This window comes from Vidua chalybeata, chromosome 16 (genome assembly GCF_026979565.1).
Source record: "Vidua chalybeata isolate OUT-0048 chromosome 16, bVidCha1 merged haplotype, whole genome shotgun sequence".
Classification (NCBI taxonomy): domain Eukaryota; kingdom Metazoa; phylum Chordata; class Aves; order Passeriformes; family Viduidae; genus Vidua; species Vidua chalybeata.
Genome location: NC_071545.1, coordinates 16190345 through 16205238, shown reverse-complemented (window position 1 = coordinate 16205238; position 14894 = coordinate 16190345). Strand labels below are relative to the sequence as shown.

The following is a 14894-nucleotide window of genomic DNA, read 5'->3' as shown; positions in this document are numbered from 1 at the left end:
CACAAGCCAAGCCCTGAGCTCTGCTCTCGGCTGCAGGAGGAGAGCTGGGCTGGCAGCTTCCAGTGCAGCTGGCAGAGGTCTGGGCTAGCACATGCCCCGTGCATGGCAAGGGGAGCATGTCCTGCAACACAGGCACGTGTTCCTCGCGCTGGCAGCACGTCCTGCCTGCCCCGAGCCTGCCCTGCCTGCCCTGCACGAGAGCACATCCCAAAGCACACAGGGCCCGACCCTGCCCTGGCATCCCTTGTCCCAAGAGGTGTCACCTCTGTCACCCCCATCTGACATGACGCTTTGCCCCTGGCCCCAGCCCGACTGTCCAGCAGCAAGAGCAGCTCTGCTGGGGAGAGAAAAGACCAAGAAATGCCCCCGGGGAACACCAAGTTCCTGCTCCCTGCACATTTCCATCATCTCCAGCACCAGCCTCATCATTGCCTCAATAATCTGTGTGGGTGGCTACACTGGGGCTCAGCACAGCAACTGGTGACAGTGACAGTCACACTGCCAAGGTGCCCACAAGCCACCTTGTGCCAGCACAGCTCCCTCACACCCAACAGACCCATGGCCTCTCACACTCCTGGTACTGCAGCAGTGCAATTAGGACCTGTCGTGCCATAAAAATATTGCAGCATTAAATGTATTAGATAAAACTCCCTCTGCTATTACAGTAGCTCACATCCTGGAAATCTGAGCAGTGAGCAGTACAATTTCACCCAGTGATAGGACTGGATTAAGTTCTCCCCGCAAAAGCCTCTTATTGTATGAAAAAGACCATTAGCAACCGTGGAAATCAATAGGGACTGGCCGCGGTGTTGCAACGCCCGGCTCAGCACCAGTTAGCCCGGGGCTCCTGCACGAGCTCTGCAGGAAGGAGCTGGGCTGAAGCCGGACTTGGTGCCGTCCTGCTGCCAGCACCGGCAGCTGGCTGGGAGGAACAATCCACGAGCCCAGGGAAGCCTTCCCAGCAGGCAGCCGGAGCTGCCAGGCACATGCCGGGGTGATGGAGCGTTGCCAGACGAGAGCAAGACTGCGGGGCCCTTCTCATCCTTCTCCCCACTGTCTCTGGGGCTGTCCAGCTGTTTTCACTGCAAACAGGGCTGGGAGCTTTTCCCCTCAGCCCCTGCAAGTGGCCACTCCAGAAACCTCCGCTCCAGGGGCCAGGCTGGGAGCTCAGGGGCCACGGGGCACTGGCCTTGAGATGGAACTTCCAGTGATCCTCCCAGAGGTAATTCACACCCTACAACAAACGGATGAAACGCCCAAGTGAGAAAGAAAAGTTCCCTGGGATTTAAAAAAACACTCAGCAACAGCAAGCGAGGGCAATACATTATTTAAAGGCTTTTCCCAGGAAAGAAAATAATTTCAGCTTAGTTAGCTTTTTAGGACATCCTAGCAGAGAGCAGGGAGCGCAGCGCTGCGGGCAGCGGGGCGATGCACAGAGCCTGCGGCCAAAGGGCTCGTGGCACCGGGACCGAGCACCGCGGGTCCGGCACCGGGACCGGGCACCGCGGGTCCGGCACGGGACCGAGCACCGCGGGTCCGGCACCGGGACCGAGCACCGCGGGTCCGGCACCGGGACCGAGCACCGCGGGTCCGGCACCGGGACCGGGCACCGCGGGTCCGGCCCGGCTCCGGCGGCTCCGGGCACAGCACGGAGGCGACGCGGGGCCGCGGTGCCCAGCTCCCTGCAGGGCGCAGGGACAGGCCGGAGGGCGCCGTGGGAATGCGGTGTGATGGAGGGTGCGGCACAGTAGCTCTGTGGTGCGGGCACACTGATGAATTAGGTGTCAGTGGCGTTAATCCAGAGCCATTAGCCATGCTGAACGTCCGCATATCATTTGTTAAACTAATGGATCGCTGGAGGTCATTCGGTAATAAGAAAGGGAGAGGAGGGTTATTAGTTTTTATCAGACATTAATTGGCCAAAATCGATTGCTTGTTTGGTGTCTGCAGTGCTCTGGGGGTGTTTTCCCCCAGCAGCCCCCCGGCCGGCAGAGCGGCCCCGGCAGACCCCGCAGTGCCCGGCCCGGGCCGGCAGAGCCCCGGCGGCAGCGGCTCCCTGGGCCGGACCTCGGGCAGACCTCGGGCCGGATCTCGGCCGGACCTCGGGCTGGATCTCGGGCTGGATCTCGGCCGGATCTCGGGCTGGTTCTCGGCCGGACCTCGGGCCGCTGCCATCGCGAGCGGCTCCGGCCGAACCCTTCGCACCAGCCCGTGCCAGGCACTGGGGACGGCGCCCTGGCCCCGGAGCTGCCAGCAGCCCCTCCAGGGCAGCGCCAGCAGCAGCGGACCCGCAGCTCCCCACCCTGTCCCAGCCCTCCAAGCTCCCCCGGCTGTGGCACGGAGAAGCAGAAATGAGCTGGGAACCACTCAGGTAGTCACATTTTTCTAACAAGTTTCCAAATGAAAACTAGCATTTGGACTTACTGCATTCAGGCTCAAAATTTGATTACATTTTTCTACAGCTGTAAATCTGCTTTCCTTTCTGCAACATTATTATTAAAGCCAGTATTGAATTGGTGGTGTGATACGTAAAATTTCAATCCTGGCTTTGACATTCCAGGAAGTTAAAAACCAATTACAGTGTGTGCTTTGCCTCAGGACAGAATGAATCATTGAACACAGCCACTTCACCGAGAGAAATTAAAGGCTGAAGCAGCAACATGGGGAAGGTATTACGTTAAAAATCAAAGGTCAATTAAAGAAAAATTGAGTATATTTTATTTTTACTATTTTGCTTACATTTTCATTCCTTTCTGATGAACAGGGAGACAAAATAAACCTGCACTTGTATTTATCTGCCAGGTAATAAATCCGGGCTGAAGCTGGTTTCAGGAGGTGAGAGGAAACATTGAGGTGATAAAAACTCCCAATAACCAGCATTAATCTCACTGTAACGAAGCCAGCACAGCAACAGGGCAGCACCTGCCCTCCCTGCAGCGGCGGCCGCCCCCGGCAGAGCAAGGGTACCCAGGGGACAATGTCCCGGTCACCGTCACAGGGTCCCTTTTTGGCCCAAGCTTGGCTGTGCCACACGGGGACGGGCAGCACCAGCTGCAGGTGTGAACGAGGGTGCAAGCCAGCGCCGTGGAGTGCGCAGAGCTTCGTGTCCCGCAGCCAGCGCCTTCCTGGGGACCGTGGAGCCCGCCGGGTGCGCGGGGTGGGGAGGCACCGCAGCTCCCGGTGGCACGACCGGCCCTACAATACAAATCACTTCGTAAATCAGTGAAGCACCTGCCCAGCTCCCTCCCTGAGAGCTGCAGAGGTGATGTCACAGCCCACGAACCCATCCAGCCCCGGGGGGAACCGCCGCCAAGCTCCTCCTAAGCAGGCATGACAGGAGCTCTGACCGCAGGGGCAGATCGGCGCCACCCGGCCAGGGACAGCTATTTAGCGGTGTCCCCAGAGCAGCGGCGGGGGCAGTGGGCTATCTCCAAGCTGCGGCAGGAGGTGCTGACCCCTCCTGCCGCACAACAGATCGCTTGTACTTGCCTTGCTCGGCAGCAGCTTGTCAGCGCAGATGCCTTCAACATGAGCTCTAATAGATAATCCACACCTCGAAATGCAGTCTATCATCTGCTCGTTACCCTCAATAAATCATTCGCAAAATGTTAAAATGCTTCAAGACTGTCCTGGGGGCTCCAGGAATTGCTTTGCAATGTGCACACTCTGCCTGCTACCGGAGCAAAGGGATCCAGGGCAGCGGCCGCGGCGTTATTCACAGTCTGGAGCACAGGGCTGTGGGGCGGCGCGGGGCGAGCCCCCCCGGCCCCCATTAACACTGCCAAGACAATCTGGCCCCGGCTCTGGAAACTCATTAAGGCTGTTGGGAAATGCACCCGTTCTCCAGGGAGCCGGTTCCGCAAGATTAAAAACGGGAGCGCTCTGCGGAGTGCTCACATCCATACGGAGCTGAGCCACGGGGAGACAGCGAGCTAATGTATTCCCAGACAATTTAGACTCATTTCAATAAAGCCACAATTAGATGGCAGCAAATGGCGGGGAGAGCAGCTGTTACAGCACCGGGACACCCAGCACAACACGCCCTGGCGCTGCGTGGCACAGACAGGGCAGCGCGTCCGTCTGCAGGCTGGGAGACAGGGCTGGCTGGGCTGGGAGAAATGGGGTGCTCAGGAGCTCCTCCCGGGGCTGGAGCTGGGCTGTGAGTGCCAGCTGCCTCCTAATCCCAGGGACCTGCTCCCCAAGGACCCCACGCCCCCAAACCTGCAGGAACGCCCCAGCAGGATAAAGGCCCACGGGTCTGGGAGTTCACAACCAGCCTCAATCCGCACGGCCACCGGCACCCACCACCGGGGCAGAGCCCCACAAGGGGCTGGGGGGGCTGAGCAAGAACATGTGAAAGAGCTGGGGAGGCTGCCCAGCACCAGAGCCCTCCACCCGCAGCAGTCTCCTGCCACCTGCAGCCCCAGCCCAGCCTGCTGCCCACCAGCTCCTGCCACGGCTGTGAGACCAAGCTCCAGGCAGGAGGGGACAAAGTACGGTCCCAGGTCCTGTGGGGCCAGGGGACCTCAGCCAGACCCTCAAACCACCGTGGGAAGGGGCACAGGAGACCAGAAAGGAGATCCCCACATCTTCAGAAGCCTCTCAGGCCTCCCCTGCCCACAAGGTAGCCCAGCCCAAGGGGCTTCTAATGGTCCCTTTCCCCCAACAGCTCCTGTTCCCCTGATCTGGGGACCCACTGTGAAATGGTAAATCCACCTTGGAATCAGCCATTTCTTATTAAAAGCTGGGTTTTTGCTCTCCGATGGACTAGTTTTATGTTCCCATAAATTGCCAACAGTTAGCCAGATCCCCACAGAGCCAGGATCGATACCTGGCCGAGGGGAAAAAGTGCTGAGGAAGGAAAAGCAATACTCCAATTAGAGCAAAATTTAAGAGTCCAGGGGTAGGGGTGACAGTGCCTAATGTGTTACAATTTATTGACAGCCTCCCAAAGCTTGGGTTTTGTTCTGGCTCTGAGGCAGGCAGGGGTCCCGCCAGGCAGCAGCAGCAGGGAGTCACACATCCACTCTATGCACCCTCAGTCCTGACTGGCACAACCAGTGACCATTCCTGTGTGGTTTGGCATCTCCAGCCAAACACAGGGAGTTCTTGGCTCCTCTGATTCATCCATCAGCAGGGGAGCTCCGCTGGTGCCCCCTGAGCTGGCAGCAGCCACCCTACAGCCCATGGGACAGGTGACAGCTGACCAGGCTCTGGGGGCACAGGGACCAAAGAAACACCTGGCACTTCTCCACCGATGCTCCTCAGGGCCACACCCCCTCCCCAGGGCGTCAGAAACCTGAGCCCAGCTCTGCAGTAGTCTAATCCCAGTTAAACACAGTATAATCCCAGCCCAGGAGCGCTGGGCTCTGCTCCCGACCCCACTCTGAGCATGAGTCCTGCCCTGCCCTCCCCATGCCCCAGGTGCTGGCCACGGACCCTCAGGAAGTGGAAGGCAGTAGAACTGATCACTGGGAGATCAAAGTTCTCAGGTGTTTTCCATGGACCTCACACCCCCCTCCCACGCAGGCTGGAGGATGGCAGCAGGCACTCTGTTAAATCCTGCGGCCAGAAAAACCCAGCTGGATTGGAGAAATGTTGGCAAATATAATAAACACAAGTACATTAACTCTAATTCTGTGAAGCCTTTGGCTATATTAATCTCTCTTTAATGTAATCACCTATAAATAAATGATGACCCCATGATTTAATATGACATCTGCCATCCCCATTTCTACACAAGCTGTGCAGCAGTGCCTCTGGTACACGGTAGGGCTGGGACTCGTGTGCGTGACCAGCCAGGGCAGCAACCAGGGCAGCTCCTTGGCCCAGCACTGGGGCCAAGCTCCAGCTCACCACTCCCAGCAGGATGGATGGAAACAGACCAAGGCTCCCTGGCAGGGGCCAGGCGTCCCCCAAGGCCCCGGGACCCGTGTGGGCAAGGGGTGATGTAGCACAGCTGTTGATAAACACACCAACATCAGCATTTCTGTAACCACCGCCAAGCAGGGGGAGAGCAGGACAACCCATCTGGGATTTGGGGAACAAGGGGGAGTCACTGACAACTTCCCCTTTGGTGAGCACTGCAGGGCACGGGGCACACACTGCTCAGCTGTGCAACAGTCCCCTCCTGCAAAAATATGCACAGAGGAGGAGAGAAAAAAAAAAAAACCCTTGAGAATCAAAAATTGTGTTGAAAGGTGAGTTTGTGAAGCCCAAGCCAGCCCCTGACACACTGATCCGAGGGCTCGCTGGAGCAGGAGGATCTGAGTCCACAGTGGAAAGGGCCGCGGGCACGGGGGGAGCACGTCATCTTCCATCCTTCCTCCCAGAGGAGACCCTGGGTGGCCAAAGCCTCCTGTGCCCCGTTTGCCCTGAGACTGGGCAGCCCAGCGGGGCAGCTGGGGCAGCTGGAGCAGCTCTCCCAGCCCAGGGTGGGTCACTGCAAACAATCCACCAAGGACAGAGGTTTTCCATTCAGCACCCAGGAGAGGCAGCCTGTCCTCCTCCTGCCTTGCTCCATCCTCATCCTCGCTGGGCTGAGGCGGGTGGCAGCAGCAGCAGCCCCTCCACGCTCTCCTCCGCATCTGGAGCCACCGCTGCACGCCCTGCTAAAGGAAAAACAGTCTTTAATTAGCACAGAGCTGGAGGAGCTTCAAGCCTCCAGTGTCTGGTGACGGCAGAAGCCCCTGAGGCCACCCTGGCCCTCAATACCTCTGGCCATGTTGTAGGCAGGGGTGGCCTGAGGGTCTCCTGGACGTGTGGGGGTCTGGCTGGGGGTCTCCTGGCCCCACATGGCGCAGGACCTGGGTCCACATGTCCCTCCTGTCTGGAGCTTGTCCTCACTGCTGTGGGTGGCAGGGGGCATGGGTAGGGCTGGGGGTGGCAGGGGACTGCTCTGGCGCTGACAAGCCCCTCCATGTGGGGGGCTGAGCCCCGACAGGAGGCATGGATGGATGGACAGGGAACACTCCCACCTCCGCCTGAGCAGGGGTGAGCCCTCCAAGCCAAGGAGGAACCCGATCACCTCCCCCTGCCCTGGGGCTCCCGCGCCAAACTCACCAGCACGTGGCCCTGGTGCAGGTCCCACACCCACTCCGGGACCGTGGCCGAGCACCTGCACTGCTGCTCTGTGGAGAGAGAAGCATCAGGAACAACACAGGGGAAGGGAAGGAGGAGCCCGTGCCTCCCCTCCCCAGCACGCGGGCTGTGCCCAAGCCAGCCTCTGGGTTTGGTTTCCCCAAAGGAGCTCCCAAGGCCGTGCCCCCACCCTGGGCCCGGAGCAGGCAGGGCAGGAACACGGCAAGGCTGAAGCCTGCAGCCTGGAAAAACGCTCAACTCAGGCAGGATGCCTAGTAATAAATTTATTGTATTTTATTACATATTCCCCTTTTTGCACTTAATTCCAATTCCTCATATTCAAACTCTTCTTTCTGAAAGAAAATGATTTTTAACATAAAAATATAAATTCTGCATATTAAAAGTGCATACACCTCGAATAATAAAACATACAAATAAATAATAAAAGGCATTGACACAGTCTCATGCAGTTGTCCTCAAATAATTTAAAATTTATGGTACAATGTTCAACCCCAAGTAGACAGCCTGCTTTCCAATTACTGTACAGGTCAAAAACATTAAAATACAGAGAATATCAAAGGTGTGGGAAAGCCCCACGTCCCTGTACCAGGTACAGTGATGTGACATGCAGTTTGAGAACTGTAGATATTCCAGTGTAAAATCTGACATTGTGTCCAGAAGAGAAATTGCATTTGCAACAGGACTTAAAATTCAATTTTAACCAATGGTGAGGCACAGGTGGTGAGCAAATCTGTACAAATTCATACTTGGAAGGCCACAGGACAAGAACGGAGCCACTGGTGGCCGGGATTCCCTTGTGTTACCCTACCCAAGGCAGCGTAGCACCTGCTAAGGGGTTATTGCACTCACAAATGGCACACGAGCCTGAGGCCGGCGTGGCCGCTGCAGGGCTCAGTGAGCCAGGACTGGTGGTTACACTTAGTTTTAATCTGTGTCTTTTAAAAAAACACTATTTGCAGATAAATTGAGTGCTATCACCTTTTAAAAAATAGAGTCCCTAAGCCTTTAGATCTAATACAGACATTGTACGAGCCTTCAGGTGCTTTTCTTTCACAAAATAAAGCTCTTAACAGTAACTGCTTTATGATGCTTTTGTTGAGAAAACCATGTAGGACTTTCATCTCACCACAGATTAAAACTAAATTTCAGTTCCCTCCACAGGTATCATTAGATACTGCCAAATTCTTTTGGATTAGTAGGCAAATAACAAAGATATAAAAAAATCCAAACCAAACTAAAATTAAAAAAAAAAAAAATAACAACACCCAACAGTGAAATTATTTGGAATGTTGTTTCCACACCCTCTCCATGCCAGCTGACCCAGGGGAGGGTACCAAAGCTGCAGGGCCAAGAAGCAGAGGAGTCCTGGGACCTGCACGAAGCCCAGGCCAGCTGCCCTGGCCACGCAGCACGCACGGCTGCCCCGGGGTCCTGCTGTCCAACAGGACTCGGCCCAAACCCCAGCACCACAGCGTTCTGGGGCACGGGCAGGCAGCCCAGGGGCTCCCCCAGAAAGGCAGGCAAAGCCCCAAGAGCAGCGTGGGCAGCAGGAGGCCAGCAGGGAGCCGCTCCCCTCGCAAGGACACTCAGAGCAGCCCTGTGTGCCCCCCTGCCCCTCCTCACAGCCCCTCGGGTTGCATGCGGTGCCAGGCTACACGCAGAACCCTGAGCAGGTTGCCCTGCTAACAAAAGGAAAAACAACACAAAACAGAAATCAGTTTGTTCTCATTTCCCTGCTCCAATCCCTCTAACCTTACGTTACGCTCCAGCCTTGTCAGTAACGCAGAATCCTGCAAAGGAAAGAGTCAAAGATGTGCAAAGGAAGCAGGAACCCAGGGACATGCTCCTGCGTGCCAGCAGCAGCTGCACCCTGAGGCACAGCTCAGACTCCAAGCGCTGCTCCGGAGCCACGGCTGGGCTGGAGGCTTGCATAGTTAGTAGGGACATGCATCGGGGACAGCACGGCCATGCAAGCTGCCTCGCACCGAGGAAAATGGGTGGGCATGCTCAATTTCAGCTTCAGAAAGCAAAACCCCTGCAGTGACGGCGGATGAGGGCACTTGCAGTGGGAGAAGTGCAATTAAGCTGCTAGCTTTCTATCCTAAGCATCTTGTTTTTATTAATCCATATTCGATAAGTGTGAAAGGGTTAACAATTTACACACCCAAAGTGAGACACAAGTTACAGAGAACTGCAGGCACCAAATTGTCTATCAAATGTGATTAATACAAATAAAAGGTGCCTCTTCAATACACGTCATTGAAAATGTGCTTATAACTTGAATACTACTAAACACTGTCCAAAAGACACAGCCCAAAAAGGGTAAAAAAAAGTCTCTAGGTGACTCCTGTAGGAATTGAGCACTGGAATGAAGGCGCTGCTCTCCTGCGCCCAGAGGGCCAATTCCAGGAGCAGGAGCAAGTGGCAGACTAGGGACGTGGGGTGAAATGCAAGTCACACGCTGGCGCAGGCGACTCCAACCCAAAGCTGACTGGAAACACAGTGCCTGAATGCCTGCTCTGCCTTGGAGCTCACCTGTCTGGGAGCAGGGACTCTGCTGGGCCTCCCCCTTCCAGGGAATTTCCCATCACCGTGAGGCATACCTTTGCTTCCAAGGCCTTGGCAGGAAGGCCCCAGGCCCGGCTGTCCCCAGACAGGCTGGGCAGGACAGAGCTGGCAGCAGCTGTTCCCACCACACTCAGATGCCCGTGGGACTTCCAGGCCCTACATGCCACCACCCAGGGGAGGTGCACCACCCTGGGCAGCAGCAGCCTCTGGGAGATGGCAGAGCCCACCTCCCCCACAGCCATGAGTGCTTCTGATGGCCAACAGGAACTTTAAGACATGACCATGTACATGCAGCTGCTCCAGAATAGCCTCAAGCCATTGCTGCTTGAAGGATCCATATGCAAAGCCACGGTGGTATTGGCATCTAGGACTTGGCAGATCCCTCTCTTGAGTGTTCCCTGGTACCATGCCACATCCTGGCAGCTGGACAACACAATACCATGGACAGGAGCTCCTACACATGAAAGGGACAAGAGAGAAGTCTGCTTTAAAGCAAGGAGAGAAGACTGATGATTTTTCCCCAGATCCCTTTAAGCAGGGCCTGTAATAACCTACGTTCCATTTCAGAAACATTTATCCTACTTCATTGATGGAGTCATGACTGTAACAGCAACAAGGCTTTGATTAACACTCCCAGTGAACGGTGTTTCCCACACCCACACCCTTCAGCCCTCTCCTGTGCAAGGAAGCTCATTTACTACTGGAGATGTGTGAGACCAACAGCAGAGGTGTGGAGTGGCAGGAGTGGCTGTTCCCAAGGGCCCTGGTACAGGCACGGAGCAGGGACCACACTCCCCACAGGCTCAGGCACACGCTTCCACCTTTTGCCTGGCGTGTGTCCTATGTCCCACACGAACTCTGGTGCACCCTGGTAAGTCAAACCACTTTGCCTGAGTTCACCCCAAGCCAAGTCCTCCTGAGCAGAAAACCCACCAGAGAGGAGCAGCACCCCACCCGCTCAGAGACGAGGGCACTGTCAGTGCAGCCCCTCCTGCCTACTGACTCTCCTCTGCAGAGCAAGGAGCCTGTGCACAGAGCTGCTGCTCCAGAGGGACAGAGAAATCCAGTTTGGCTGCATAAAGAGAGGAGATAGTGCTGGGGCTGGCAGCAATTAGCGTCAGGAATTATGGAGAATGTGCAGCAAGAGAGTGAGATTGGCATCTCATGGGATTGCAGAGGTTCAGTTACTTTTATCAGCTGCTGGAATAAAAGGACCTCCATCTCCCTTCTACCCAAATGAGACCTCCAAGGACCATTGTCTTGCTACAGATACAAACACTGAACTGGTGTTCAGCTAATACATGGGTTTGGACACGGCTTCAAATTCCCTTCAGCCAGGCATGCAGCACAGGAGCAAAACCACCCCAAAACCCACACACCAGCTTCCAGTTTAAACTCCTTCAGTGAATGATGACATGGAAAAAAAATGTCATTTGATAAAAATAACCTTTCACAAATGTCCATGGCAAAATGCACAGAAAGTAGTTCTGTCTATTAAAAGATCCCAAACCGAGTCAGTGTAAGCCACCGGAATTACATTCTTGCTAGAAGAGTTGTTACAAGAGAAGAGCCAAGACAGTGTAAGACCTTAATACAGATAAAACCTTAAACAAATACTTCAACATCAACATTTCAGGGAGTAATTTAAGTACTGCAATGTGAAGCAAGTCTTATCTGCTCTGCTGGATATAACAGAAAATAATCCAAGACTAATCCAAGTCATACATTTCAGAAGCAAGCAATGCAATCTTTGCTTCTTGTTGCTGCAATAAATGAGGCTGAAACAATGCCTGGGCGAAGGAATGCATTGAGGGGACATGTTTGGGTTGGAACAGTCAGGGCATTACACCTGCAGGCTGTGGGCACTGCTGGAGCACGTCACGGGGATGCAGCAGGACATCAGCAGGACACTGCAAGGGTTCCATGGCAGGTGGGCTCATCCCCACACACTGACCCCAGCTCGATGGCACTCCCAGCTCAGCCCCACACACACGAGGAGCCAGCTACCCCCAGCCCTTCCCTCCCAAGCTTGCTGCAGGTGTGTGGTGAGCAGAAAACTGATCACAGAGCAGCAAGGTGCCCTGGGGGCAAGGCTGCCTGCAGGGCAAGCAGGACCTCAGCAAGGGAGGTGGCAGAGGCCAGTTTGTTATGCTGATGGGACAGAGCACACATGTCCCTGGGCCCAGGCTATGCCCAGAAAAGCTCTGCCACTGGACAGGCACAGACCTCACTCAGCAAAGAGCGTGCCCAGCACATTGCCCAGCTTGTCAAACCTACACGACAGGCTGTGGAAGTAAAGGATATGCAGCACATCAATAAAAACCCATGGAATTTAAAAAAAAGGATTACACCACATATATGTAAAAAGGACTTAAGAAATCCACCTTAAGAGGAACCTTACAGAACTTGAGGAATCTCCCCTGTAAGAAGGGCATGTAAACAAAGACATCAGTAGATGTAGTGTTTTGACCCTGATGGAGGCTGTCGTCCAAACAAGAAGGGGAACCTTCCTCTGAGGGACATGTGGCAGCCAGACCCATGGGGAGGGGACGAGCATGCCAGAGGGAAGAATGTACAGCACTCTGGGGAACAGGAAAACTGCCCCTCCAACCCACACAAAGGGGCCTGCCAAAGCATGCTCAGAGAAGGCAGGATGACACTTGACCTAAACATCACCCCTAGAGATAATGGAGGCTTAATTACACCACTGTGATAAGGGCCTGAGCACATTAGGAAATGCTTCCCAGGAGTTTGAACAGAGGCATCCTGACAGCATCATGGCCATCCAGGTGTGTGGACATAACTCTCCCATGGCACTGCTTCCACAGGACAAGCTGGCCAGCAGCTGCTGCCCAGGGATTTCTTCTGTTGTTTAGTAGAGCATTTCAAAAGAAAGTAGTGAAACAGGACAGGCTAGAGGTTGCCTTAGGTATGGACAAAGCAAAACTCTTCACAGACACAGCAACAAAAACTGCAGGTTACATTTCAAACTTCCTGCTGTTGGAATGCAAAAATGAAATCTATTACACAGACGTGCACAGAGACACACAGGTACCTTTCTGTCCGTCACTAATGCTAGTCCCTCCTATACTGGCTGAGTATATACCTGAGAAACAACATTAGTGTTGAAATATTGCCCTTTAGAAAGCTTGGAAATGGAGGGGAGCAGGGACAGAGAGTTGAGAGCAGAAAGAAGCGACAGTCTCTCCAGGTTCCTTCGCATCCTCCACAGCTCAGAACAAGGCCATACACCAGTGAGGACACAGCCCACTCAGAACAAGACCAAAGGAAATCAGTTCACAGCTCAACAAAGCACACCAGTGTCAGTACAACTGGGGGTCAGGCCCCAACCCTCAAATCTGAAGAAAGTTGTTGCACTTTCGACAGAGACTCCTGTACAAGTGCTATGGGACAGCTGCATTCATGTTCAACAATGACTCCAGCTAGGCTACTTGCACCACTGCTGGCTGCCTGTGGCTATTTGGTTTGATGGCAGAATCAAAGGCGCTTTAACAACTTGCAGTTAACTTCTCCTCAAAACATACATTAGGCACATGAACAAAAAACAAGAGCTCAGAATAAATTAGCTTCTCAGCAGAAGAAAAGACACCTGGATTGCAGCATTTCACTGAGGTTCCAGAGAAGGCCGTACAGACACCTGCATGCTGGAAGGTAATTTTTTCAGCGGCTTGTCAGCAGACTGCTTGCCACTGGAAGGAGGAGACTGGACTCCGGGATCTAGCTGGGAAGACTTGGACTTGCGACTGGATAGCAGAGAATGTTTGTTAGATGTGGCATCTTTTGAGACAAGTTTTTCTTTTGTAGTAATGTTGGCATTGGTTTGAGAGGCTGGTGGGACACCACCTTTCTCTGGTTTGTCCTCCAGCACATTTTTACTGCCTGACTTGGAACCAACACTCCCTGTCTTTTTTGAAAGCATTGTTGTCTTCCCCAGGTCTGCCGACCTCCGTGTCTCCTTCTGCCTTAAGGCTGATTTAAAGAAAGACAAACCCTTCTCTTCTGACTTGCTGTCCCTCTTCAGCCCAGAACGCGCCCCAGCGTTTGGGGAGCGCAGGTTGGCCATGGAGGAACTGCGCACGTGCTTGCTGTCCACTGCCCTGCTGTCGCTCCTGGAGTGGCTGATCCGCGGGGAGCTCGTTCTGGAGCTGCTGGTAACGCTCGTCTTATCCGACCCCAGGCTGACCTTGGAGCCCTCCCTGCTGAGGCTGCGGTCGGAAGTCCGGCTCTTCCCAGAGGAAGAGCCCTTAGTCAATGAGCCTGATGGGGTTTTCTTGGCAGCCGTGGAGGATGGAGAAGAACCTGACTTCTGCTTCTGTGGAGCTGAAGGCACAGATGCCTCCAGGGGCTTTGTGCTGTGGTCCTTCCTAGCCTGTGTGGGAGCAGGAGACCCGTGTCGCCCGCTGACCCTAGAGGAGTCTGTCTTACTTCTAGATCGAGAAGCCTTCTGAGAACTCTTCAGTGGAGGAGAAGAGTGAGAGACTTTGGTCTCTTGGGTAGCTAAGACTGTCCTTCCCTTCCTCAAACTTTTGTCTGGCTCAGAAGCTCCTTTGGAGCTGTGACCCTTCTTAGGGGTGTCATGTGCCTTCTCTGCAGCCAGCCCTGTCCCAGCTGGGGCTTTCACCTCCTTCACTGGGGAGCTGTCCACAGAATCACTCTGGTCAACAAAGGCGATTTGATTGTTGTTATCAAAAGGGTCCAGAGCAGGGTGATTCCTGTCTGGCTGCACAGAGCTTTTACCATACCCATCTGAAAGGTCTGAGCTAGATGTCCTTACAACAGACTCTTCCCTGAACGCCCCTTCCATGACAGCCAGAGGGGCTCTGCGAGCTGTCCTGTGCTCTCGCCGACTGCTGTCACAGGGCTCCAAGTAGCTGCTAGAGAGATTCCTCAGGCTGCCAAAGCACGAGGTGGAAACTTTATCATCAGCAGCTTCCCCAATCTTCTCCAGAGTGGAAGCAGAGGTATGTACTGGGGAATCTCCAGAGAAGCGTGATGGGGAGTTGGAGCGGAACTGCAGTTTTGCAGAGAGTGACCACGAGGGCCTGACACCATTTTCACTCACTGCCAGTGGGCTGGTGACAGAGGATCTGGATGACAAGCTCTGACGCTGGACACTCCTTACAAATGGTCGAGTTGAAAATCCTCCTGCACAGAAAGCAAGTGACAGTCTCAGTGGGAAAGCCAAGGCTGCAGCTGGTTTACCC

General features: G+C 54.5%; 1 protein-coding gene across 8 annotated transcripts in view; it reads right to left on the bottom strand.

Annotated features, from left to right (window-relative positions):
• Positions 1–6598: 6598 nt before the first annotated feature.
• The window catches only part of USP31 (ubiquitin specific peptidase 31), a 29133-nt gene continuing 20837 nt past the window's right edge, over positions 6599–14894 (bottom strand). For 2 of the 8 annotated variants that reach the window (XM_053957945.1, XM_053957948.1), the window contains one exon: positions 7350–14835. In XM_053957945.1, coding sequence (XP_053813920.1) covers positions 13295–14835 — 1541 coding nt within the window. In that variant the 3' untranslated portion in view covers positions 7350–13294. Of the gene's footprint in view, positions 6609–7061; positions 7131–7349; positions 14836–14894 lie in introns of those variants that run through there. The other 6 variants (XR_008433791.1, XR_008433792.1, XM_053957947.1 and 3 more) reach the window with 6 other exon arrangements.